Source organism: Fragaria vesca, linkage group LG5 (genome assembly GCF_000184155.1).
Source record: "Fragaria vesca subsp. vesca linkage group LG5, FraVesHawaii_1.0, whole genome shotgun sequence".
NCBI classification, from domain to species: Eukaryota; Viridiplantae; Streptophyta; class Magnoliopsida; order Rosales; family Rosaceae; genus Fragaria; species Fragaria vesca.
Genome location: NC_020495.1, coordinates 127,817 through 149,885, shown reverse-complemented (window position 1 = coordinate 149,885; position 22,069 = coordinate 127,817). Strand labels below are relative to the sequence as shown.

At 39.2% G+C, this 22,069-nt stretch overlaps 4 protein-coding genes, 1 non-coding gene and 1 pseudogene across 6 annotated transcripts; 3 read left to right on the top strand and 3 right to left on the bottom strand.

Annotated features, from left to right (window-relative positions):
- Nucleotides 1-144: 144 nt before the first annotated feature.
- On the top strand, nucleotides 145-3,947 carry LOC101314083 (pentatricopeptide repeat-containing protein At4g18975, chloroplastic-like). Its single transcript, XM_004298609.1, has 7 exons — nucleotides 145-428; nucleotides 997-1,058; nucleotides 1,309-1,428; nucleotides 2,053-2,172; nucleotides 2,772-2,915; nucleotides 3,220-3,432; nucleotides 3,538-3,947. The coding sequence occupies exons 2-7, from the start codon at nucleotides 1,029-1,031 to the stop codon at nucleotides 3,736-3,738; spliced, it is 828 nt and encodes a 275-aa protein (XP_004298657.1). The 5' UTR covers nucleotides 145-428; nucleotides 997-1,028; the 3' UTR covers nucleotides 3,739-3,947.
- Nucleotides 3,948-4,042: 95 nt separating this feature from the next.
- LOC101313799 (flavin-containing monooxygenase FMO GS-OX-like 3-like) lies at nucleotides 4,043-6,827 on the bottom strand. Its single transcript, XM_004298608.1, has 7 exons — nucleotides 6,228-6,827; nucleotides 5,964-6,034; nucleotides 5,635-5,787; nucleotides 5,437-5,519; nucleotides 5,199-5,334; nucleotides 4,942-5,115; nucleotides 4,043-4,433 (listed from the first exon to the last, which is right to left on the bottom strand). The coding sequence occupies exons 1-7, from the start codon at nucleotides 6,766-6,768 to the stop codon at nucleotides 4,233-4,235; spliced, it is 1,359 nt and encodes a 452-aa protein (XP_004298656.1). The 5' UTR covers nucleotides 6,769-6,827; the 3' UTR covers nucleotides 4,043-4,232.
- Nucleotides 6,828-7,082: 255 nt separating this feature from the next.
- LOC101313509 lies at nucleotides 7,083-11,219 on the bottom strand (annotated as a pseudogene). The gene is made up of 7 exons (XR_184601.1): nucleotides 10,165-11,219; nucleotides 9,515-9,585; nucleotides 9,154-9,306; nucleotides 8,966-9,048; nucleotides 8,628-8,763; nucleotides 8,369-8,542; nucleotides 7,083-7,656 (listed from the first exon to the last, which is right to left on the bottom strand). The product of XR_184601.1 is annotated as a flavin-containing monooxygenase FMO GS-OX-like 3-like (transcript).
- Nucleotides 11,220-11,503: 284 nt separating this feature from the next.
- On the bottom strand, nucleotides 11,504-15,042 carry LOC101307992 (flavin-containing monooxygenase FMO GS-OX-like 3-like). The gene is made up of 8 exons (XM_004300661.1): nucleotides 14,959-15,042; nucleotides 14,040-14,598; nucleotides 13,606-13,676; nucleotides 13,312-13,464; nucleotides 13,100-13,182; nucleotides 12,839-12,974; nucleotides 12,569-12,742; nucleotides 11,504-11,897 (listed from the first exon to the last, which is right to left on the bottom strand). The coding sequence occupies exons 1-8, from the start codon at nucleotides 15,040-15,042 to the stop codon at nucleotides 11,676-11,678; spliced, it is 1,482 nt and encodes a 493-aa protein (XP_004300709.1). The 3' UTR covers nucleotides 11,504-11,675.
- Nucleotides 14,725-14,796, top strand: TRNAP-AGG. Its single transcript has one exon. It is a non-coding gene; the product is annotated as a tRNA-Pro (tRNA).
- Nucleotides 15,043-15,827: 785 nt separating the features above from the next.
- Nucleotides 15,828-18,925, top strand: LOC101312925. The gene is made up of 6 exons (XM_004298606.1): nucleotides 15,828-15,912; nucleotides 16,222-16,339; nucleotides 16,539-16,685; nucleotides 16,945-17,038; nucleotides 17,122-17,277; nucleotides 17,399-18,925. Exons 2-6 carry the CDS (start codon nucleotides 16,229-16,231, stop codon nucleotides 18,694-18,696), a joined length of 1,806 nt encoding a protein of 601 aa, XP_004298654.1. The 5' UTR covers nucleotides 15,828-15,912; nucleotides 16,222-16,228; the 3' UTR covers nucleotides 18,697-18,925.
- The last annotated feature ends 3,144 nt before the right edge of the window (nucleotides 18,926-22,069 follow it).

Below are 22,069 nucleotides of genomic sequence, written 5' to 3'. Positions count from 1 at the left end.
CTCTTGCTTTCTCTCTGTTTTTTTTCTTTTCTTCTTTTGCAATGTCAAAGTTTCATTTACAGTACCAACATTTTATGGAAGAAAACTATACCATTGTCTAGTTTTATGGAAGGAAACGGGGTCGTTTTAACTCGTATTTGGTATTAGTGTTTTACTGAATGAAGGCTAGGGGTCGTGCGCCTCCCTCTTTTTTTTCGCCCTCCTTCCCTCCTCCCTCTCCCTCTCCCTCTCACACAATACGAACACAGAGACACAATCGACCACCACCAGGATTCCACCAGTTCGCGACCACCACCAGGATTCCGACCAGTCGACCACCGCCTCGTCGCTGTCTTCCGCAACTCAATCGCCTCAAACCTCTTCCTCTCCCTAAGCCTCGCATTGCGGCCGCCGAGAGTAATCGGTCACCAACTCACCATTGATTTGAGGTACGCACATCGTTCCGATTCAATTGGACTGTTGTGAATTGTGTTTTCTTAATTGTACACAGTTGATGCATTTTACAATCGAGAATAAGAAGGATGAATGCTTGAGCTATGTGTGTGGTTCATTGTGATAGAGTGATCAACCATCTGGTTGGTTTTATGAGCTTTTTTATGATAGAAGAAACTATGTGATGGTTCAGTAGTTCTGTGCATAACAAGATGCTTAATTGATCTTACATTATTGTTTTGGACTTCCTTCCCTTGATGGTGCTTTGCTCTCAACTTAACTGTCTTTTTGCCTCTTAAGATTGAGAATTATGAATGTGTTATAGATTGTTGTTGGTTTACTCATTGTTGCAGGCAGCACAATGAGTTCTAGTGATGAATACAGGTTTTTTTTCTTTTTTTCCAAAAGGCTTATGCCTTACGCCTCAAGGCAAGCGCCTTGGTGAGGCTCTCACTCCATTGCCTCAGCTACGCCTTAGCCTTTTAAAACATTGGTTGCAACCTCTGTTTGTGTTCCCAGGTTAGCTTGTCTCATGACAAAGTCTGATGTCTTTGTGTGTTTTAGCTTTTAAGATTGGCGCCACTCAGTTTGTACCAATGTGGAAATCACCTCCCATGTCCTATCTGGTGACTCTCTCCTTCTCCCTTCCATCTTCTATTTCTTCTTTATGTTTTCTTTAGGGTTTTCACTTGAAATTATCAGTCAAAAGTTTGGATTTTTTAGATGTTCATCTCCTATTACACTTCATTTTCAGTTGAAAGGACACTTCCTTTCTGTGATTTGTATTAGCAAGTCAATAAGCTGTTCAAGTAGTTGGATGCAGTATAACTGATATAACAGCATTCATGGATTTCTCTACTTTGTTATCTTTTCCAGGTTGGCCGTTTAACTCAGCTTGGAGTTATTAGGGCCCAAGTTCTGACTTCTTCATACAGCACGGCGGCACATGCTCAACTATATCACCATACAACAGGAAAGGCTGCTGTGTCATTGGAGGTACTTTTAGTTCTTTGTCAAATTTCTTGTGCACATGTATTCATATGTTGGTACGAGGTTGAGGTTTCTGCAAAGCGGGTCTGGAGGGTATCTGAGTATCAAAAATATCAATATTGTTTAACTGTTTGTCGGTCTACATTACACATTTGATGCAAGAGATTCATACCCTCAACGAAACAATCACTTCGATACTGTTTTTTCCTCTGCCATTCATGATTAATTAAGCGAAACACTGTCTAAATAAAATAAAACAAAAGAAGATAAGAGAAAAGAATTGAATAGAAAATGGTGTTGTCCGGCCTGCTTTTAAGTTTGAGTAAAAGAGAATGAAGGAAGGATTAATATAAATGGATGACAAATAAAAATAGTAGTTTGATATAATGATCTTTTATTGTGCTACTCTGGACAAATACATAAATATTTGCCAATATATTCCCTGCAACTAAAGAAGAATATTGTCTCCTGTATCCAAATTGTTATTTTGCGGTAAAGAATGACTTACTTCCATTGTGAGTATACATTTGAAATTGTGATGGTATTCTGTGTTTATCTTTTTTCTTTTTCGTCTTGGGTACGAAATGAATGCTCATTTATTGAGTGGCTAATTGATGTGCAATGGTAAAGGATCAACACAGCAACCAAGGGATCCGTCATTTTCCTGAGAAAAATGCTGGAGGCGAAAACAGGAACCAAATTGGATGGAATGTTTCTAGAAAGGATAAGGTCAACTTTCTTGTCAAGACAGTAAGTGTTCATATCTCAGTCTTGCTTGCTCTGATCTATTAATAATGTATCCGTATTAAATAGAGTGAAATGTTCATGATGCTACTTCCGTAATGTGTTAATTGAACCATGAATTGCCCTTTTGTCCTCTTTTTTTATATGCAATCTCTGAACAGTTTTTTAACTAATAATATCGTAATAGTCATAAACGACGAAATATAACAAAGTTAGACCCTGATAAGAGGGATAATCCAAAGCAGTTGGATTGCCTGAGCTATCAACTTCAGAGTGAAATACCTGAAATGGGAAATCAGTTCCAAATGTCATACTGGTTTATAGGTGCGTCCCAGAATGTGTATCCTGCAGTGTTATGTTCCTACTATAATCTTGTATGGCTATGAGGTTTATAGTATCATGTTTATGTTTGGTTAAAAACATTATCATTAGGTTTTTACCAGCCATTCTCTGTTTTCTGTACAATAATGAAATAAAAAAGAAGAAGAAAAAAAAAACTACCTTCATTTCCTCTTTCTCATCCACAATGTATAGTGTGGATTTTTTTTGAGCTCATCTTTCAAGTCCTATTAGGAAAGTTGTTAAATAGCACCCCACCTTTGCAGCTTCTTGATCTCAATGATAGTAAGGAGGCTGTTTATGGTACTCTTGATGGATGGGTTGCATGGGAGCAAGACTTTCCTATTGGAAAACTTAGGATGGCATTGATTGCTCTTGAGAAGGAACAGCAGTGGCACCGAATTATTCAGGTATGATCAAATCTCAATATTTTCCATACGATCACTTTACATATAAAGTACTCAATTTGACAATAAAATTTGAATTATAATTGGAAGCAAAAGGATACGATGTAAAAATTTAAGGAGCTGAAAGTTTGTGCATTTACGTCTGTTTTGGAACTGTAGGTTGATTGCATATCTGATATCCCAAACATATTCTTATAATCCTGGACATATAGTTATTGGAAGATCCTACTTTGGGAAGAAAATAAAGCGCTAGATTGTTATTTATTAAGCCATCAATTTCTGAACTTTGTCTTGTATCTGTCTCCAGGTAATTAAATGGATGCTAAGCAAGGGACAGGGAACCACCATGGGAACATATGGGCAGCTAATACATGCTTTAGATATGGACCAAAGACCAGAAGAAGCACACAAGTTCTGGAAGAAGAAGATTGGCATGGATCTGCATGCAGTTCCATGGCAGTTATGCAAAAGCATGATGTCTATATACTATCGAAACAATATGTTGGAGAATCTCATAAAGGTACTTGCTTATGTTTTGGACTTGGGTGATGCTGCATTTGTTTTTGTTCAAATACTTCATAAATCACACAACTAACCCTTCCATATTCGTGCTTGCATTTGAAAGCTTTTTGAGGGCCTGGAAGCTTTTGATCGTAAACCTCCACAGAAATCTATAGTCAGGAAAGTGGCGGATGCATATGAGATATTAGGCAGGCTTGAAAAAAAAGAGAGGGTGTTGGAGAAGTACAATTATCTCTTCACTGAGGATCAATCACGGAAGAAACCTAGAAAGGCCTTGTCTAAGGAGAAGAAGAAACTAGGCTAAAACTTATAATTGAATGAGCTATATCATATAACTTATATCTATGCCAATGTATACTATTGTATATGCAATTTCTTTGATTAGTGGGAATGCTCTGTTGGATTGTGGTTTCATGATTCTGTTTCTCTTGGACCAATATGGACTGGCCAATTTGGTTTGGTTTGGCTTTTAATTTGTACTGTATCCCATGTAGTTTGGGTTTCTGAATCCATGTGATTGGATACCTTCAGTTTATAGAATGGAACCATTCCAAAGTGGTTTATTCTACTTGCATACTCTTATCTGTTTCATCTACAAGTATTCCATTCAGCAAACAAAGCAGCTAGACTTCTATAGTTTTATTCATCAACTTTTAACTCATGGTCAATATCTTATGGAGTAAAACTACATGGTATAACACCGTGACTTGAACCCGGGATGGGAAAGCTCAAATCTAATCATGATCGTATCCCAGAGACAAGGAACACAACAAAAATATACACAACATTTGATATCAATTATCCACGGCTGACTGCATGTGAGGTGCATTTCTTGAAGTCTTCATGAGCTTGCAAGACTAAATGGTCATCTTCCCACTCATCCCGGTATGTTTCTGGTCGGGCACGCCTATTCTTTGAAGCTGCCAAGTACATTGGCTTTCTCCATTCTTCAGATACTGGACAACCACACTGAGCAGCAAGCCAATCATCATATTCAAACTGCAAAAACACCCACAAATACTTATTCTCTTCATATCATGTAGCACCAGAGACTAGAAATATTAAAAAGAGATGAATGTTCAAAAGCTAGGCTTTTAAGCAAGTTACTGCTCAGGGAAACACAAAAGGCACACTTGAAAAGAGGAAAAACAAAAAAAAACAAAAAAACAAATTGTGAGGATGGAATTAGGACAACCTGGCATACTAAGCAATGTAAAGATAAAGATTCGGTTCTTACATAAAATGATAAAAATGAAGGGGGTGGGAGAGATCTGCCTAAGGCCAAGAACGACAAAAATTGGTTCTCACATAAAATGATTAAAATGATGTGATCTAAATGGTCCAGTCAAGTCAATAGGAGTTCCACCTTTACAAACCAGATATCCGTTGGCAAATTATTCCAAGGTCAATATTCTCAACCACCGATGATGAGTGAATTTATAGTAATGTATCTCATTTGACTGAACTCATGCTATATGTATAATTATACCAAAGAAATTGAACTTACCTGGTAATCACCCATGTTATGAGTGTATCGTTTAGGTATGCCAGAAGATTCAAGTAAACTGTAGAATGCTCTGACATCCTCCATCATCTCCTCTTCAGATGGAAGTGTAATTCGATTAGATAAAATACCTGCTATCCACTTGCTTTGTAATTCAAACAATGGGAAAGGAACAACCTGGCACAAACGTAGTAACGAGTTATTTTGACCACCAAAAGACTTGAGCACAAATGTAATATAAGTTAAGCAGGGAAACTTGCCTTCCATGGTAACCCAACAAAGGATAGTGAGGGAGCCAAGACTGGTGGGAAGACATGCTTGTATAGTGGCGCCACACGGTTGTCATCCACAGTCACAGTGCCATTGGTTTCCAAGAAAGGAAAATCGTAAATGTACCTTGAAAAGAATAGAAAAAACAGATCATCATTCAATCTTTAAGTTTTATTGCACTCTTCATTATGTCACATTATCAACTCTAACCAGCCAAAACAAGTATACCCTGTGCAGTGAAGAATGATATCAGCACGGACAGCACTCCCATCTGGGAAAACGGCAACACCATCTTCATTGATGCTTTTGACCTGCATAGGGTCAAATTATGAACATTGAAACTATATTTCATAATGATCAAACAAAAATCACATGATCAATTGTCATCATAGCCACCCCAATCTTACCATGGGTGAGTTCTTTTACCATAGAATGAAGCCACATGTTATCATAGCCAGACATCTTTTCAAATGTTTCATCAGGAAGAGATCTAGATGCAATGTGGACTTCTTTGGCAACTCCTACCATGTCCCGAGAAATATCAACAGCACTGGCAGAGCTTCCTATTAAGATTACAACCTATGCAAAGCACAAAACAGATAAGGGAAGCTAGCCGAAACCCAACAATTACAATTATTTAGCCTATCAAATATGCAACACCTGTGTTATTTCATATCCATAATCAGAAAGACAGATAGCCAACTCATAAGAATACAATCCAGAAGTTGCTATAGAATTGAGTAAGTTAGACAGACCTGGTCTCGATATGGCTCAGGAGTACGATAATTATGGCTGTGAATTTGCTTCCCTTTCCATGTATCAATACCTGAAAAATGTTCTATATGGCATTAATCACAAGAGAACTAAGTTTTGCACTCTACCAGATCCTACATTTATCCTACACATATTTCAAATTGTACTAATTACTCAAACACAGCACACCAGTACAAGAAGGAGCAAACTTTGGGCAAATAATAGTTCCAAATGAAGTATAGAACAATGAGAGTGATCATACGTACCTGGAATATGGGCAATGCGAGGCTGAGAATAATGGCCATTGCAGACCACCACAGCATCATAAACATCATCAAAATTCTCACCTCTCTTACTCCTAGTCTTCACCTCCCATTTCCCACCCTCCACCAAACCCACAAACACCACCTCCCTCTCAAACCTCACACTCTCACAAATCTCAAACTCATCAGCAAACTCCTTCAAATACATCAACACCTCTCTGTGACACGGAAACCTTCTCGGGTCTCTCTCACCATCTCCTTCCTTTGCCTTGGCCACAAATGGGTAGTCCCGGAAACCCATGACCTCTCTGGGGAGGTTGGTCCTGAGCGACTGGTACATGCTCGAGTGGACCGTGGCTCTATCTGGGTCCAGCCCAATTGGGTCCGACTCCACTTCTGGAGTGTAGACCCAAGTGCCACCAACTTGGTCTCCTCGCTCAAAGACTACGACTTTGTGGCCTTCTCGCCTGAGCTCCCGCGCGGCGACCAGGCCTGCTGCTCCGGCGCCGATCACCGCCACGTTGCGGGTGGTCGGCGGTTGCATTGCGGAGAGAAAAACACGGCGGGTTGGAGTTGTGGGTTTTGCTGTGAAGGACAGTAGAGATTGGGTTGTCATTCTTTGAATTAGAGATGGGATTGTCATCACTTGCTATTTGATCGGGTAGTTTTAAGTTTCTTTATTTCTTTATTTCTTTATTGTTGGCTTTTTCTTAAGTTTTTGTTTGTTTGTGTGGAGGGAGGAGAAGTGAGAACAAGAGATGGAGAGAAGGAATGCATATGTGGAATGAGATTAAAAGCAGGGAAGGTAAGATGGGTATGTCAAGTTATAATGTTCTTGGCCAAGTGATGTTGTTTCTTGCATTCCAAGCAAGTATTGGAAGGGTCTCAATGTTGAGCTCTTGGTGCTGCTCATTCACCATAAGTTGGTTTATTTGTGAATACGGAGATAGTGAATTTCTGCAACAATCTTGAGCGTAAGAGCTCACATTCAGCGGCACCCTGATAGAGCGGGCAGAAAGGTTAGGGGTACTAAATTCAGTAAATTGTCTGATAAAATATAAAGTTCACATCCTATGGTACAATGATATCAAAAACACCAACAATACCAAGCTGAAGAAGGAATGCGCCACATTTCTTGAACACATTTGTGCCACTACATTCACAATGATCAATCTGGGAAAGAAATCATGTGCCTTCACTTATCCATTAACATGTCCAATTTCATTTGGTCAAGAATTATCTGTCAATTTAAGGCGTATTTCTTGAAGTCCTCATGAGCTTGCAATACTAAATGTTCATATTCCCCCCACTCATCTCGGTATGTCTCTGGTTTGGTTAGCATGTTCTCTATAGCTGCATAGTACATTTGCTTTCTCCATTCCTCAGAGACTGGACACCCACACTCAGTTGCAACCCAATCATCATATCCAGACTGCAAAATGCAACACTTCAATATTGATTTTGTTTGTGATATAAAAACTCAAGACTAGAATAGTTGAACAGAAAAAATATAAAACAGTAGCTAGAAGATCTAGTAGCTATAGCTATAAAGTTTTGCTCAACTACACCATATGCATTGCAAACATTTTAAAACAGCAGATCTGCCGAGATTGAGTGTAAGCAAGGAGATATAATAGCCAATGAAAGTTATACGATCTTGGAATTGTCAAAGAACATCTTGACCTTCGAGTAGTCAGAAGAAGCAGATGATGATATTATATATAAGCACAAGAGAAACCGTTATTAACAAGATTTTATATTTCGTCATATTCCTTTTTTCCCCCTTCATTTATCTCCCCTATGATGACATGCACTAAATAAATCTTCATTTATTCAGTGCAAATTGAAGGCTCCAACAGATTGAGAGATATGGAACTTCTGCAGAACCCCATCAATTAATTCTTACGGAGCTGACGGTCAATTTTTGAACAATAGACAGGCTGAAACTGTCTTTGTTTACCACATTTGGATCCAGTCAAGTCAATATGAAACAATATTTCATATAGTATGCTTCAAATGTATCTCAACAATTGATGATGAATTTCCCAGTAAGGATGAAACTCATGTCAGTAATTGAAAAACAAAGGCAGACAGTCAAAGAGATTGAATTTAATATTTACAAAAGAAAACGAGATTGAATTTACCTGATGATCAGCAATGTTATGAGTGTATCGCTTAGGTGTGCCCGAAGCTTCAAGTGAAGAGTAGAAAGCTTTGACATCCTCCATCATGTCCTCTTGGGATGGAAGTGCTATTCGATTAGACAAAATACCGGCTACCCACTTGCTTTGAAGTTCAAACATGAAGAAAAGAGCGTCCTGATAGCATGATATTCAAAGATTTACTTAAACTATCTAAATAATGAACCAAATGATGAGCATGTAGTTCACGGCAGATAACTACCTTCCATGGTATTCCAACAAAGGAAAGTGAAGGAGCAAAGACTGGTGGGAAGACATGCTTGTACAGTGGCCCAACACGGTTGTCATCCACGATCACAATGCCATCCATTTCGAGAAAGGGAAAATGATATTTGTACCTTTAATGAACAACAATTAAGATTACTATTTCGGTATTTCCTAACTGGAATACTACCTAATAGCATGAAGATTGTAAGTCTGTAATAAGGCTAAGCAAGTGATACCCTGCACAGTGAAGAATGATGTCATGACTTCCTAATTGGAAAACTACCTAATAGCATGAAGATCTGTAAGTCTCTAACAAGGCAAAGCAAGTGATACCCTGTGCAGTGAAGAATGATGTCAGCACAGACAACGCTTCCATCTTGAAAAGCAACACCACCATCTTCATGGACAGTTTGGATCTGCAATGGTTTAAATAATATAAAAACTCAAACAAAACTGAAAAAAATCTTCACGAGCTGCTCATCATAGCCACCCAATTCTTTACCATGAGTAAATTGTTTTACCATCGAGTGAAGCCACAAGTTATCATAGCCAGGGTGCTTTTCTATGGTTTCATCAGCAACAGATCTAGATGCAATGTGTACTTCTTTAGCAACTCCAGCTATGTCCCGAGAAATATCAACAGCACTAGTAGCGCTGCCTATCAAAATTACAACCTACACAAAACAGGAAAGAGCCAATATTAGCTAACTACAGAGGTGAAAGAAAACAAAAACAGAAGCAAGTTACAATTTCCCACAAAATTTATCCTAATAACCTTGACCTGCTTCTCTGAGAAGTTCATTGTTTTATGCATATGATCACATCAGCAACTTGGACAACATAATGTAGAAGTTTCTACATGATACTGAAAGGAAAACAGACCTGATCTCTAAATGGCTCAGGAGTACGATAATTGTGACTGTGAATTTGCTTCCCCTTATATGTATGCATGCCTGAAAGGAGAAATAGTAAGAATCAAATTCTAATTGCCTTTATTTAGGCAGCTGCAATTCATAGTCCCAGTTTTGCCATCATGCACTTCTGATTAATATTTCAAACACTCAAAAGAGCAAACGATGAGTGCTAATAGCATTATATTTCCTGCAAATGTGTTACAATAACTTGTCCTCATCTTTGAGCAAATGTTCCCATATCATTTTCATAAATTAGCTATAAGTGAATCCTCTTACTCCTCCCTACGGATAACATCCTATACAATTGAAGTTCTTTACGGCAAGCTTTTCTACCATTTCCTCATTGCAATTCAAATTTGCAACCTCATAAGCTCTTCTCATGAATTGTATTCTACGGAAAGTAATTTTCCTCACTCCATCAATACAATACGTACTAGCAAAACTAAGAACCAATCAGGGTTACAAAACCAACAGAAAGGCTCAACCTTTGTGAAAATACAATCCCTGGAATGATGATCAAATTCCAAATGAACCAAAACGAGTATAAAGCTCTTAGCTTTATATTTAAACTCACAACCTGAATTATTCCAATGTCTAAAGATGAAATGACATTGATACCTGAAATCTGAGCTACACGAGGGTCGGTATGATGTCCATTACAGACCACCACAGCATCATAAATCTCTTCCACAACCTCACTTCTTTTGTTCTTGGACTTGACCTTCCACTTTCCACCCTCCACCAAACCCACAAACACCACCTCACTCTCAAACCTCACCATCTCACATATCCCAAACTCCCTAGCAAAGTCATTCAAGTACTTCAACACTTCTCTGTGACCCGGAAATCTTCTCGGGTCTCCATCTTCATCTCCTTCCTTGGCAACAAATGGGAAGTCTCGGAACCCCATGACCTCTCTCTTGGGAGGTTGGTCCTCAGAGACTGGTACATGCTCGAGTGGACCCTAGTTCTATCTGGGTCCAGCCCAATTGGGTCCGACTCCACTTCAGGAGTGTAGACCCAAGTGCCACCAACTTGGTCTCCTCGCTCAAAGACTACTACTTTGTGACCTTCTCGCCGGAGTTCACGTGCTGCCACTAGGCCAGCAGCTCCGGCGCCGAGCACTGCCACGTGGAGGGAGGCCAGTTGCATTGAATGAATTGTAGAGGATGGATATGACTTTGATCACAGTGGCTTGTCATTGTTTTGCAAAAGATATTGGTACTTATGCTTGGGACAAGGATGAGATTTGACTGTTTTTAGGGATTCAGATATGCCAACCAGCAAAATTGCTGGTTTCTGTGACCAACCAATACACTCTCTCTCTCTCTCCCTCTCTCTTTCTCTCCCTCTCTTTTGATTAGATGATCATAGAGACCAACAAAGAGTGCTGGTCCGGATCCGTTTTAATTCACTATTGCAGTGCTAAAATCTAACATGTGAATACTACTTTGTGCTTTCACTGCTTTGTAAAGAAAAGCATGGCACTTTCTATTCCGATGTGCTTTCACTGCGCCGAGCACTTTCTACTTTGAGCTGTTCTTTATGTCTCATTTGGTTTGTGAAAAAAAAAAAAGATTTCTTCTTAAAAAAAAAAAGAATGAAAATAAAATTTCATATAAACTTTCTTTTTCAATGTTTGGTAAAACAAAGAAAGTCATGAGAAAAGTTGTAAAAAATATATCAAAATATTATGTTGTAAGTAATTAATGCAGGAAAAATAGAAAGGAAAGTGGTTCATTTAGATTTTAGAATGAACCACTTTCCTCTACATTTTCCCTTCTATTAGGTAAGTTTTTCCTTTCTTTTTGCTTCCCCAAACGCAAGAAAAGAACAACTTTCCTTTCCTGATGCTTACTTTTCACGAAACAAACGAGACCTAAAGAACAGCTCACTGAATCAGCCTTGGCACTGAGCCACTGAGAGAACATCTTTTGAAGTATAGGCAACAAGGTTTCTTTGTCCACTGTAAGTAAAACCTATATATCACAATCACACATTCACACTTCTTTGTAAGTTTTTGAACCCAAAGCCCTTTTAGGAGGGAAACTACAAGGGGGAAATCTGCCCAAGTCAAAAGAAATGAGGTGGTTGTTGGCTTGTTTCATATCACAATGATCTGGGAATTGTCATTTGACATCACTTATCCAGTTATCCATACTAACTCCATTAAAGGTGTATTTCCTGAAGTCTTCGTGAGCTTGCAATATCAAATGGTGATCGTTCCACTCTTCCCTGTATAACATTCCTCGGAGACGAGCATTCTTAAAAGTTGCCAACCACATTTGCTGTCTCCATTCTTCAGAGGCTGGACACCCACACTGAGCTGCAAGCCAGTCATCATATTCAAACTGCAGAAACAAAACTCGGTTGCTTATTCTGTACATCATGTAACAGTATAGAGCTACAGGTTTACAGTTACTAATACAATTAGGGGGAACAAGAAACTGAGTAGTGCCCAAAAAGTTTAGCAGCTTTGGCTGAAAAGTTATTGCTCATCTAAATTACACATTAAGCAGACACACGATGAAGAAAATCTTTGATTCTCAAAGATTGAAAGTATACGAAATACAAGGAAGATAGATGACTTGGGAGCTAACTAAAAATGAACATATTGAAAATTTATCTTTAAAGGGAACTAGCAGCAACAAAGATTTATACAGTTCTTATCCAAAAAAAAAGATTTATACAGTTTTTCCCATTAGATTTTCATTTACCTTCCCAGTGAATAAAACATGCAAAGTTAGAAAGTGCAATCAACTTCAAGGCTCGAAAGATAGAGATATGAAACTGCAATATGCTGAATGCCTATAACCACATTAATTGGTTTAAATTTCCTGTGTAAATGCAGTAATAAGTATTCCATCTTCATAATCATAAAATTATCAAGTGGAAACAAGATTCATTTAAAGTGCTCTCAATCATTGATGATGAATGAATTTCTAAAAGGTCATATGGTTCAAGACTTATCATAGTCAAGACTAACTAACAGGACAGAACCAGCTAAAGAGACTGAACTTACCTGGTAATTATCCATCATATGGGTGAATCGTTTAGATATATTAGAAGCTTTCTGCAATGAGTAGAAGGCTTGAACATCCTCCATCATTTCCTCTTCGGGTGGAAGTGCAATTCGGTTCGACAAAATACCTGCTATCCACTCACTTTGAAATTCATACAGCGCAAAAGGAACAACCTGGCACCATGATATTGATGATTTAAGTAGACCATTAGAATTAGGAACCAAAAGATTCAACAGAAATAAGAGACATAATCTAAAGTACAAACCCACCTTAAAAGGTATCCCAACAAAGGAAAGCGAGGGAGCCAATGCTGGTGGAAAGACATGTTTATACAATGGCCCGACACGGTTGTCATCAACAATAACAATGCCATTGGCTTCAAGAAAAGGGAAATGATATTTGTACCTAAAAGAGATAAGTAGATTGGCATTGCCTCTTTCATTTTTGTTGCACATATCATTACTTTACATATTCATGTGGAACATTGCATAATTTTTCAGCAAGTCCTAAACAAGACAAAGAAAGGATACCCTGTGCAATGAAGAATGCTGTCAGCAAGTACAACACTCCCATCCGGGAAAACCACACTGCCATCTTCATGGACACTTTTGATCTGCACAGGTTTAAATTATATCAGAACACTGGATCTACCCATCTCCAGCGTCAAGGTCAAATAAAAATCCTTGATGAACACATATAGCCACCCAATTCTCACCATGGGTGAGCTCTTTTACAGTTTTACCATAGAATGAAGCCACATATTATCATAGCCAGGCTTCTTTTCCATGGTTTCATCAGCAACAGATCTAGATGCAATGTGGACTTCTTTGGCAACTCCAGCTATGTCTCGAGAAATCTCAATGGCACTAACGGAGCTCCCTATTAAGATGACAACCTACGCAAAGAAGGAACTCTATAAGAGCAGTGACCTATTTGGCCTGCTTCACTAGAAGTTGTTTTGTTCCGCATATATGATCGCATTGAACTCAAGACAACAGAATCTAAGAGTTTCAATGAATGCAAAAGTGAGGTGGACCTGATCTCGAAATGGCTCAGGAGTCCGATAATTGTGGCTGTGAAACTGCTTTCCTTGCCATGAGCTGATGCCTGAAAATAACAAGGGACAGGAGACTCTCTTGTTATATCTTGCAAATGCATTTCTATGAGTAGAGACTCAGCTAAGAAGTTAAAAACTTCTTGGTTAATACTTTTTCCCTCAGTCAACATAGTTTCATATTGACACAATGCAGAATGAAGTAATGAGCTAAACCAGTATAAAGAGTAAAACTTTATATGCAGGTGCAAACTATGAAGTTCAATTTCCCAAGGAACCGAAACCAAGTACCATTCAAATTCTCCCAAAACCATTATAAAGTCTAAAACTTTAATATGTAAATCCAAAATGTGAAGGTCAACAGTCCCAAAAATCCACCAAATAGAAAAGCTCTTAATTAGTGACATTGATCGTACCTGGAATTTGGGCCACACGAGGCTCAGTATAATGGCCATTGCAGACAACCACAGCATCATAAACCTCTTCCGAAACCTCACCTCTCTTGCTCTTGGACTTGACCTTCCACTTTCCACCCTCCACCAAACCCACAAACACCACCTCACTCTCAAACCTCACCATCTCACATATCCCAAACTCTTTAGCAAAGTCATTCAAGTACTTGAATACTTCTCTATGACCCGGAAACCTTCTCGGGTCTCGATCTTCATCACCTTCCTCCTTGGCCACAAATGGGTAGTCCCTAAACCCCATGATCTCTCTTGGGAGGTTGGTCCTCAGAGACTGGTACATGCTCGAGTGGACCCTGGTTCTATCTGGGTCCAGCCCAATTGGGTCCGACTCCACTTCTTCAGTGTACACCCACGTGCCACCGATTTGGTCTCCTCGCTCCAAGATAACGACGTTGTGACCTTCCCGCCGGAGCTCACGTGCGGCGACCAGGCCAGCGGCGCCGGCGCCGATCACTGCTACGTGGCGGCATAGGGGTTGCATGGTCGAGTCAACTGCTACATAAGCCTACACAAACGTTAATCTGAAATCAGGAACAGAATTAACCGAGTACATTTCAACCATGGCAAAAAATGCACTGATGGTAAACGTCTTTTAGTGAAATGTGTAACCGACATATGTTCAATCAAAGTTGGGCATTTGGTCTAGTGGTATGATTCTCGCTTAGGGTGCGAGAGGTCCCGAGTTCAATTCTCGGAATGCCCCAGTTCCTCTATTTTTGAAATTGTAACAAGTGGGATCTGCAAAGGTGCAACACATAATATATGTTAGAGGACAGCCTGTTGTTGACATCAACTCTAGAGCTTTGAGCTATCCATCCCTGGCCCGACGCTAGCTGCCTACTCTAATTCATTTCATTACAACTACCTTCTGCCTTAAAATCTCCTCAATTTTTGTCAAGACACGCCACAGAGCAGTCAGTGAATGGTCGAAACCAGCGAGAATCGACATGATTCTACTATGGTGTGCGCCGCTATATACTGGTTGAACCAACTCAGATTAGTGGGTCCAAAAATCACAATTTTGAACTGATGGTTAATGTTTTTCCAAAACTTAACTTTGACCTTATCTACATATCTACAGAAACTGAAATGGGTTGTGAAGGTGAGGACAAAAGTGGGATTTGAGAGATAATCGGACGGTGAAGAAGGTAATCAAGTACAATAGAGAAGGGTGGGAGTTGCAGTTGAAACTGTCCCCAGCAGCATCAATTGTGACTAACTGACTGGTCCTCCTTAAACCAGAAATCCAATATTTCCCCGGTTAAAAATATAATATAAAAACAAATGGAATCCCAAGTTCCCAACGACCGAGAGGGGAAGAAAGAGACAGAAATATAAAGAAAAAAGATCGGCAGAAAGAGAAACACTCAAACAGCGATGATGTTGGGTTCCGGGTACACGCGCTGTCCTCCAGCGCTTGTTCTACACTCTCAATCCTCACAATCATCTTTTCCATTAACTCCTCTCTGACGACCCCAGTGAGATCCGATTCTCTCTCTCTCTGGTACGTTGTGCAAGTATGCAAATTTAGTCGGAGCCTTGAAGAAGCAGAAGCCCAGAAGCAGAGGCAGATAGTTTGATGTGAAGAGAGCTCTCTGCTTTTGGGGTTTCTACATCTTGGTATTCTCGTTTCTTTTTTTCCCCATATATTTACTTGCATACATTGGGGTCTGGACTGTTTTGGAATTTGGATTATAAGCTACTTAATCTGTGCTATGTGGGATTTCTGTTTGCTGGGGACTGTTTGTTGTATGCTACAGTATTGAGTGGCTGGTTTTCTCTTCATACCCAGATTCTTTCTTCTTTGAGTTCTTATCAAGTAAGGTTCTTTTCAGCTTTTTTCTTTTTCTTTTTACTTAGAAACAACTTTGTGTTTTTTGGTGGGCCAGTTTAGATACTTTCTTTAGAAACGTTTGCTGCATTTTCCCAGATCGTAGAAATGAGCAATTTTTCACTCTGTGAACTGGTGATTGAAAAGCTTTGTTGGGTTACTGTTACAAGCCTTCGATCATATGGATATAGTTTGTGTGGAGTGTTGATTGTATGCATGTAGTGGAATTTGGGATTCCTTTGTATGCTTTGTGATGATCGATTAATGATCCAAAATCTAATCTTGATGTGATTTCAGAAGAAAAATGTTGATGCGAGGAGATTTTGATCTGAACTCGATACAAGCTTATTCGGGTTCTCTGAACGATGTCTTGAGGAACACTATGCTGAACCAGGAGCTGGTATTTAAAGACCAGGTAATTATGATATTACAAATTCTGTCTCGAGAAATAGAATTTGGATCAATGAGCTCATCATTCTATAACTACTTATATTGTTCAGATATCTGGAAACATTGGCCGTACAGATTTCAAGAAGCACATGTATGAAAAAGTGCATGTCTTTCTTGCTCCATGTAGTATTTGTCTCAGTTTGTGGATACTGTTTTTTGTTCAGGTTCATGAACTCCACCATTTATATAGGACACAGAGAACACTGATGCAGAATCTCGACCAGAAAGAGCATCATAGATACAATGTCAGCAACGCAAGTGCTCAGTCAAATCTGTCACATTGGACAAATTCTACAAGAGATGAACCAAGGGTAAGTCGAGCATATTTGGTCATCTGATACTGATCAGAAATATATTTTGAGAGAATTTTGGTTATCTTTTCAGTCCCCTACCAATCCATTTGATCTTTATGATCCTGCACTTTTAGTTGCCTGTGGCAGAGCTAACTGTTATATCTAGTCTTGATTCATTGCCAACTTAGTTTTATTCAGAGTTTTAGTATGTGTAGTTCTCACGTACGTGTGTGCTTTTGCTTGTCTATCAAGTTACTTGACACATCCTAAATGGCAGGACTTGCTAGAAGGACACAAGAGTATATGTGATAATAGTCAGCTGAGGCCTCCTGGTCCTAGACATCTCTTAGATCCATGCAACAAACATATTGGTATGCATCTCCTGAACAATACTTGGATCACTTGAAAGTGGCTCTAGTACTGAGGAGTTTACCCTGTTGTGATAATTTCACAGATCCAGCAGAGCTGAAGCTTTCTCTGAGAGCTCGAGAGGGCAGCAGAAGGGAGGGAAGCACTAAGAGAAATTGGTTTGATGCAGGATCTCATTCCTCCTCACCAATTATGATTGATTTAGAAGAAGATGAAAGTGACTGGAATCCTTTAGATCAAGGTACACTTCATTTGCCTGTGCACGACTATTTAGATCATGCTGTCAGTGCTGTGCATCATGTTCTATTTTTGAACTTATAATCCTGTGCACTTTTGATTCTGTTTTTGTCACTTTTGTTCAGGATTAAATAGGTGTTTTGGTGGGATCTCAATTAACAAGTCATCCACCAGCCAACAGTTCAGTTCTTGTGAAGCAAGGCTTCTCGACCTAAATAAAACCCAGCCCGATGATTCTTCTTGTCTCTCAAGTGATCCTACGGTAGTCCATCCTTCAACAGCAAGCTCATCGCATGCTTTCCATGGGGTAGCTGGCAAGATAAAAGAAAGCACTGTCTGTTTCACTACTGTGAAAAAGGATCATGGTGGAAATCTTTCTTCATTTTCCACCAGGGAAAATGAGAAAGCAGAATATTTGGGCAGGAAGTTGAAAGATGATGGATTCAGAATAAGTCAAATGGACCCTGTAACTTTGGAGAGAGCCGTGTTTAGCTCCAAATCAGATCTTTGTGAAGCAGTTGGCTGCAACAGCACTGACCGTAAAAATGGAACTGATGGGTTCATCATGAAACTCCTGAACAGTCGAACCCATTCATGTGCAGCTTCTGAACAAGCAAATTTGGTAAACACCAAAGTAGAAGACTCTGCATTTCCATATTTTGGTTATAAGAAAACAACAGATCAAGATGGACACGGCAATATATCTTCTTCTGCAAGTAAGCCGTATTGTATCGGTGATAACGATTCCAGTAGTGTGAAGACCATACTATCTGACATTGAGACCAGAAACTCAAACCCTTTTTCTTCCGATCAGTTTTCAGCAACATATGTGGGGTCTCAAGTTTCTGAAACTTTTGTGGGTGAGCAGAACCAAATATCTACAGACAGCAGTGAATCTAAACACAAATGCATCAACAGGGAAGAAGAATCAGCTGAAGTGAATGCTTTGACCAGAGAGGCAGCTGAAGCACTTCTCGGAATGTCATTGGACAGCTCCTTTTGTTATAAAGATTGTGCTGGTAACGTGGGAGAATTAAACAAGTTCGATAAGGAGAGTGAGAAACCACAGTATACTTGTGATTTTTTTGAGTTAATGACACTAGCACTTACGGAGAGCAGTGTGGATGACTATTCTGTGTCTTCAAATCCTTCTGAATCGTGTTTCACAGAAAATAAGGATGTTGGTCTAAAGTTGAGAAGGGGAAGGAGATTAAAAGATTTTCAGAAGGACATACTTCCTGGTTTGGCATCTCTTTCCAGGCATGAAATTCGAGAAGATATAAACATTATGGAGGGAGTTCTAAGGTCAAGAGAGTACAAGAGATTACAGGCCAAAATCGCTGATGGCCACGGCTGGTGTACTCCTGTCAGAAACAAACGTTCGCGACTGAACCGTGTCACGCAGAGCAAAAAATTCTTATGAGAAGATTAATGAAGACCGAGAATTGAACAAGTATCGTCTCTGTAATCATTTACTGCATATAACTTTTACCTAGTATGATTTAGTTAATTCCAAATACATGTTCTGATCTTAGTTTTTAGTACTTGTGACTGGATAAAGATTTATCTCACGGGACATGTAGTCCTTTGTGTCTTCAGTTCTCTCTCGCTCAAAAAACCAATAAAATCGAAAGAGAAGGTTAATTATCTTGAAATTTTGATTCTTTTGCGACTGGTGCTTCCTTCCTTATTTGGCTATATGTAAGAATCCCCAAGGTCAAAGCATAAAATCAACTGGAGCTTTTCTGCAATTTACAATCGAAGGCAAATCCCTAGGATCATCTAGTGTACTTTAGTTTGTGGGATGAAATCGGTTTTTATGTTTAAAAGTTAAAATTATGTTTATTGAACACCAATATAATAGAGATATCAGCATAATATAAGAAAACATCTCTGTCCCCATTCTATAAGAACTGCTATATGGTACCATTAATTGTTTAGCCTGATGATAGCAGAAAATTAAGTGAGGAGTGCAAGCAAAGTCACCAAATGCCACCCTTTGGGAACAAGCATGCTTAAATCATGAGCACAAAAGGATAAGGGTGAGATGGAGCAACAGAGCAAGTATACGAGTGAGAGCTAGAGACTAATAGAATTGGATTGGATATTAATAACCGGGAGGCTATATTAATCAGTCTTCAATATATGGTTTAATACGAATTCAACTTCACATTTTGTTAAAAGCTCTCGTTTCTTAAGACGAATTTGATTATACTCTGTGGACATTGGATACTCCTTTCTTTTCAAAAATCTAGGATGTAAATCTCCCATTACAATTGTTGATTAAGAAAAATCATGGTGTTTCCTGATTGATGGGTGTAGATATATTGATCATGCACGAGTGGGCGATGAGCATGATTCAACCAGCAGGCTAGGTAGCAGTAGTAGAATCGAAGGTGGAGAGATATATAAAATAGGGCACCATCGTATGTTGTTTATTTTCAACCAGTCTTAGTGATGCTTGCTATTTAGTGTTTATTATGGCCGGTCACGGTGCAGCCAAATATCATGATCGACCTTTTGATCGATCATATATATTAAGCATAGCCTCATGAAACTAATCCCATGCATTATGGTTGATGCAGAAAGTGAAATTTCAAGAGCGCGCAGAAAGTTGTTTTGGGGAAGGAAATCCCACATGATTATCCTTTTGAAACAGCACCCCAGTTTCTCCGTCAGGATATAATCACAACCACAGTTTCAGAATGTAATTTACTTGTCTTGGCTGGCCGGATTATGACATATATGGACTCGGAAATTCAAATAAAGATGAGGAATGATTCCATTTTGAGTAAAAAGCAGTGAATAATTTGAGAGGTTTCATATAGAGCTTTTCAGGATTAATTGATGGCTTTAATTTGAGAACTCTAAGTGTGTGTGTGTTCTGTATGTCGATCATAAAATTAGATATGAACGATTGAGACACGTTTTTAATCGATTTATTCACTAATTGATCATCTTTAGATAATGAACTCCAATCGGTTTGAGAGCAAGAGTATGGTATGGTACGTACTAACTTTGAAGTCCTCATGAGCTCGGTTTGATTACACGCTCTGTTTCAGTCCACCACCACGACTCTCGTCTCCGGGATCTCTTCGTCCGAGAGAGACGGGACCCGCCGCTGATCTGCGGCTGGACAAAGAACCTTTCCCCAGTTAACCCGATTTCTTTCTTCGATCTTCAGTCTCCTCCTCCAACTTGTTTTTGTTTTCTGGGTAAAAACTACTATGTCTGATATGATGGATTCTAGCTTGGTTTCCTCTGTACCCAGGGAATCAAGGTAACGTGATATCCAGAAGTACTTAAAAAGGTAAAAGCAAAGTGAAAAATTCGTGGCCTATAATTACCCCAACCTCTGGCACCCCACTTCCAAAACTAATTGGTTTGCAATTTTGCATGCACCCGAGTCTCGATTCTCTAAATTCATCTTTGGAGTGTACGTACGTGCTAAAGAAAGATGCTCCAAGACAACCAAATTAATAACAATTCAAATCAAACATAGAGCGGCAATATTATCGCTCTACTATATCATTCAGGAATATTTTCTATCATTCATCATTCATTACTTAAGGTAGCTAACTCAAAGATGCAGCTAGCTTTCTGCTCCATCTCTTATTCAAAACAAAATAAACTAATAAGCTTTCTGCACTATTAATCCAAAACGCTTGCTCGCTTGCTTTGTTAGTTTCTTTTTCGTTCCTTTTGATAGACAATTTACAAACCCGTTCTTTCCGCAGATTTTCTGTTTGATTACATGCATGTTTCCCATGATGGTCTTTTCGCATGGTTTAGAAATACCAGGCTTTGCATAATCAGAAGTTCAGAACTTCGATAGTGTTATATCTTTGCAGGTATATATACTCGTATAGGCTTGAGAAATCTTAATCTGTTCGTCTAATTAATTACAAACCCCAAGTAAGATATTGGTCTTATCTGACAAAGTATCCGCAAGAATATAGATTTGGCCGTCCCTTAAGAATTTGGGTACAGTAGCTATTCGTCATCAATTTTAAGGTATACTGTTTTTTTTTCTGGGTAACTGACAAAATCTAGGGTAAGTCGATCTGCATTGATTTGTCATAGTCAACCTGCTTTCATATATAAATTTACGGTCAGACAGGTGCTGTGTAACTCTGGTTAATGCCATGAATCTGACATTGCCATTGCACGCATCAAGAAAGTGATATATTGCTTAATGTGAAAGAGATGAGAGAGTTGCCCAATGCCCACAGAATATTATTATGCAGATTTGAAAGCAACCTGAGCTGATACACAGATACTGAGATAGGGCAAATTGGCAGGGAGATGCGACAGACGAAATGGGTTTGGTTGCGTTCCCTCTTAACATTGGTTACAAGTACTGTGGATGCCAGCTTCAAACGGGTGGGTTCAGATTTCAAACTGCTAATTTGCTCCATGAACATACAAGTGTTAATTTCCTATCAGAGAAAGAAAAAAAAAAACCATTTAGTGTTCTTTTGGGTGTTGTTTAACTGTTTAAGGATGTAGGTTGAGAGGGCTAATGATCGATGAGATATTGACTGCACAACAAGATATATATTCACTTCACCAAGCATTCAATTCCGCCATTCACATGGTGTGCATGGTGGGTTGAACGCAGACGGTTGTGATGTTTTTGGACAGGATGGAGATCCGGAGACATAGACATTTGAGTCTGAATCCGTGATGATCATAGGCACCGATGTGTCATCCTTTTTAGCCATTGAGTTTGAATTTGGCCTTAGGGTGTTGGCCAAGCTGCGGTCCCTGCTTAGGGTTGTGGAGAGTCGTAGATG

Coding starts and splice junctions, on each gene's coding strand:
- LOC101313799 (XM_004298608.1), bottom strand. CDS start 6,768: ATGCAACCGCCGACCACCCGCAACGTGGCGGTGATCGGCGCCGGAGCA. Junction 5,788..5,963: donor CTGAGCCATATCGAGACCAG/GTCTGTCTAACT, acceptor TGCTTTGCATAG/GTTGTAATCTTAATAGGAAG. Junction 5,335..5,436: donor ATCATTCTTCACTGCACAGG/GTATACTTGTTT, acceptor ATTCTTTTCAAG/GTACATTTACGATTTTCCTT.
- LOC101307992 (XM_004300661.1), bottom strand. CDS start 15,042: ATGTCGATTCTCGCTGGTTTCGACCATTCACTGACTGCTCTGTGGCGT. Junction 12,743..12,838: donor TTGTTGGGATACCTTTTAAG/GTGGGTTTGTAC, acceptor TCATGGTGCCAG/GTTGTTCCTTTTGCGCTGTA. Junction 11,898..12,568: donor ATATGATGGATAATTACCAG/GTAAGTTCAGTC, acceptor TTGTTTCTGCAG/TTTGAATATGATGACTGGCT.
- LOC101312925 (XM_004298606.1), top strand. CDS start 16,229: ATGTTGATGCGAGGAGATTTTGATCTGAACTCGATACAAGCTTATTCG. Junction 16,340..16,538: donor AGCTGGTATTTAAAGACCAG/GTAATTATGATA, acceptor TTTTTTGTTCAG/GTTCATGAACTCCACCATTT. Junction 16,686..16,944: donor CTACAAGAGATGAACCAAGG/GTAAGTCGAGCA, acceptor CCTAAATGGCAG/GACTTGCTAGAAGGACACAA.
- LOC101314083 (XM_004298609.1), top strand. CDS start 1,029: ATGTGGAAATCACCTCCCATGTCCTATCTG. Junction 1,059..1,308: donor CACCTCCCATGTCCTATCTG/GTGACTCTCTCC, acceptor TATCTTTTCCAG/GTTGGCCGTTTAACTCAGCT. Junction 2,173..2,771: donor TCAACTTTCTTGTCAAGACA/GTAAGTGTTCAT, acceptor CCACCTTTGCAG/CTTCTTGATCTCAATGATAG.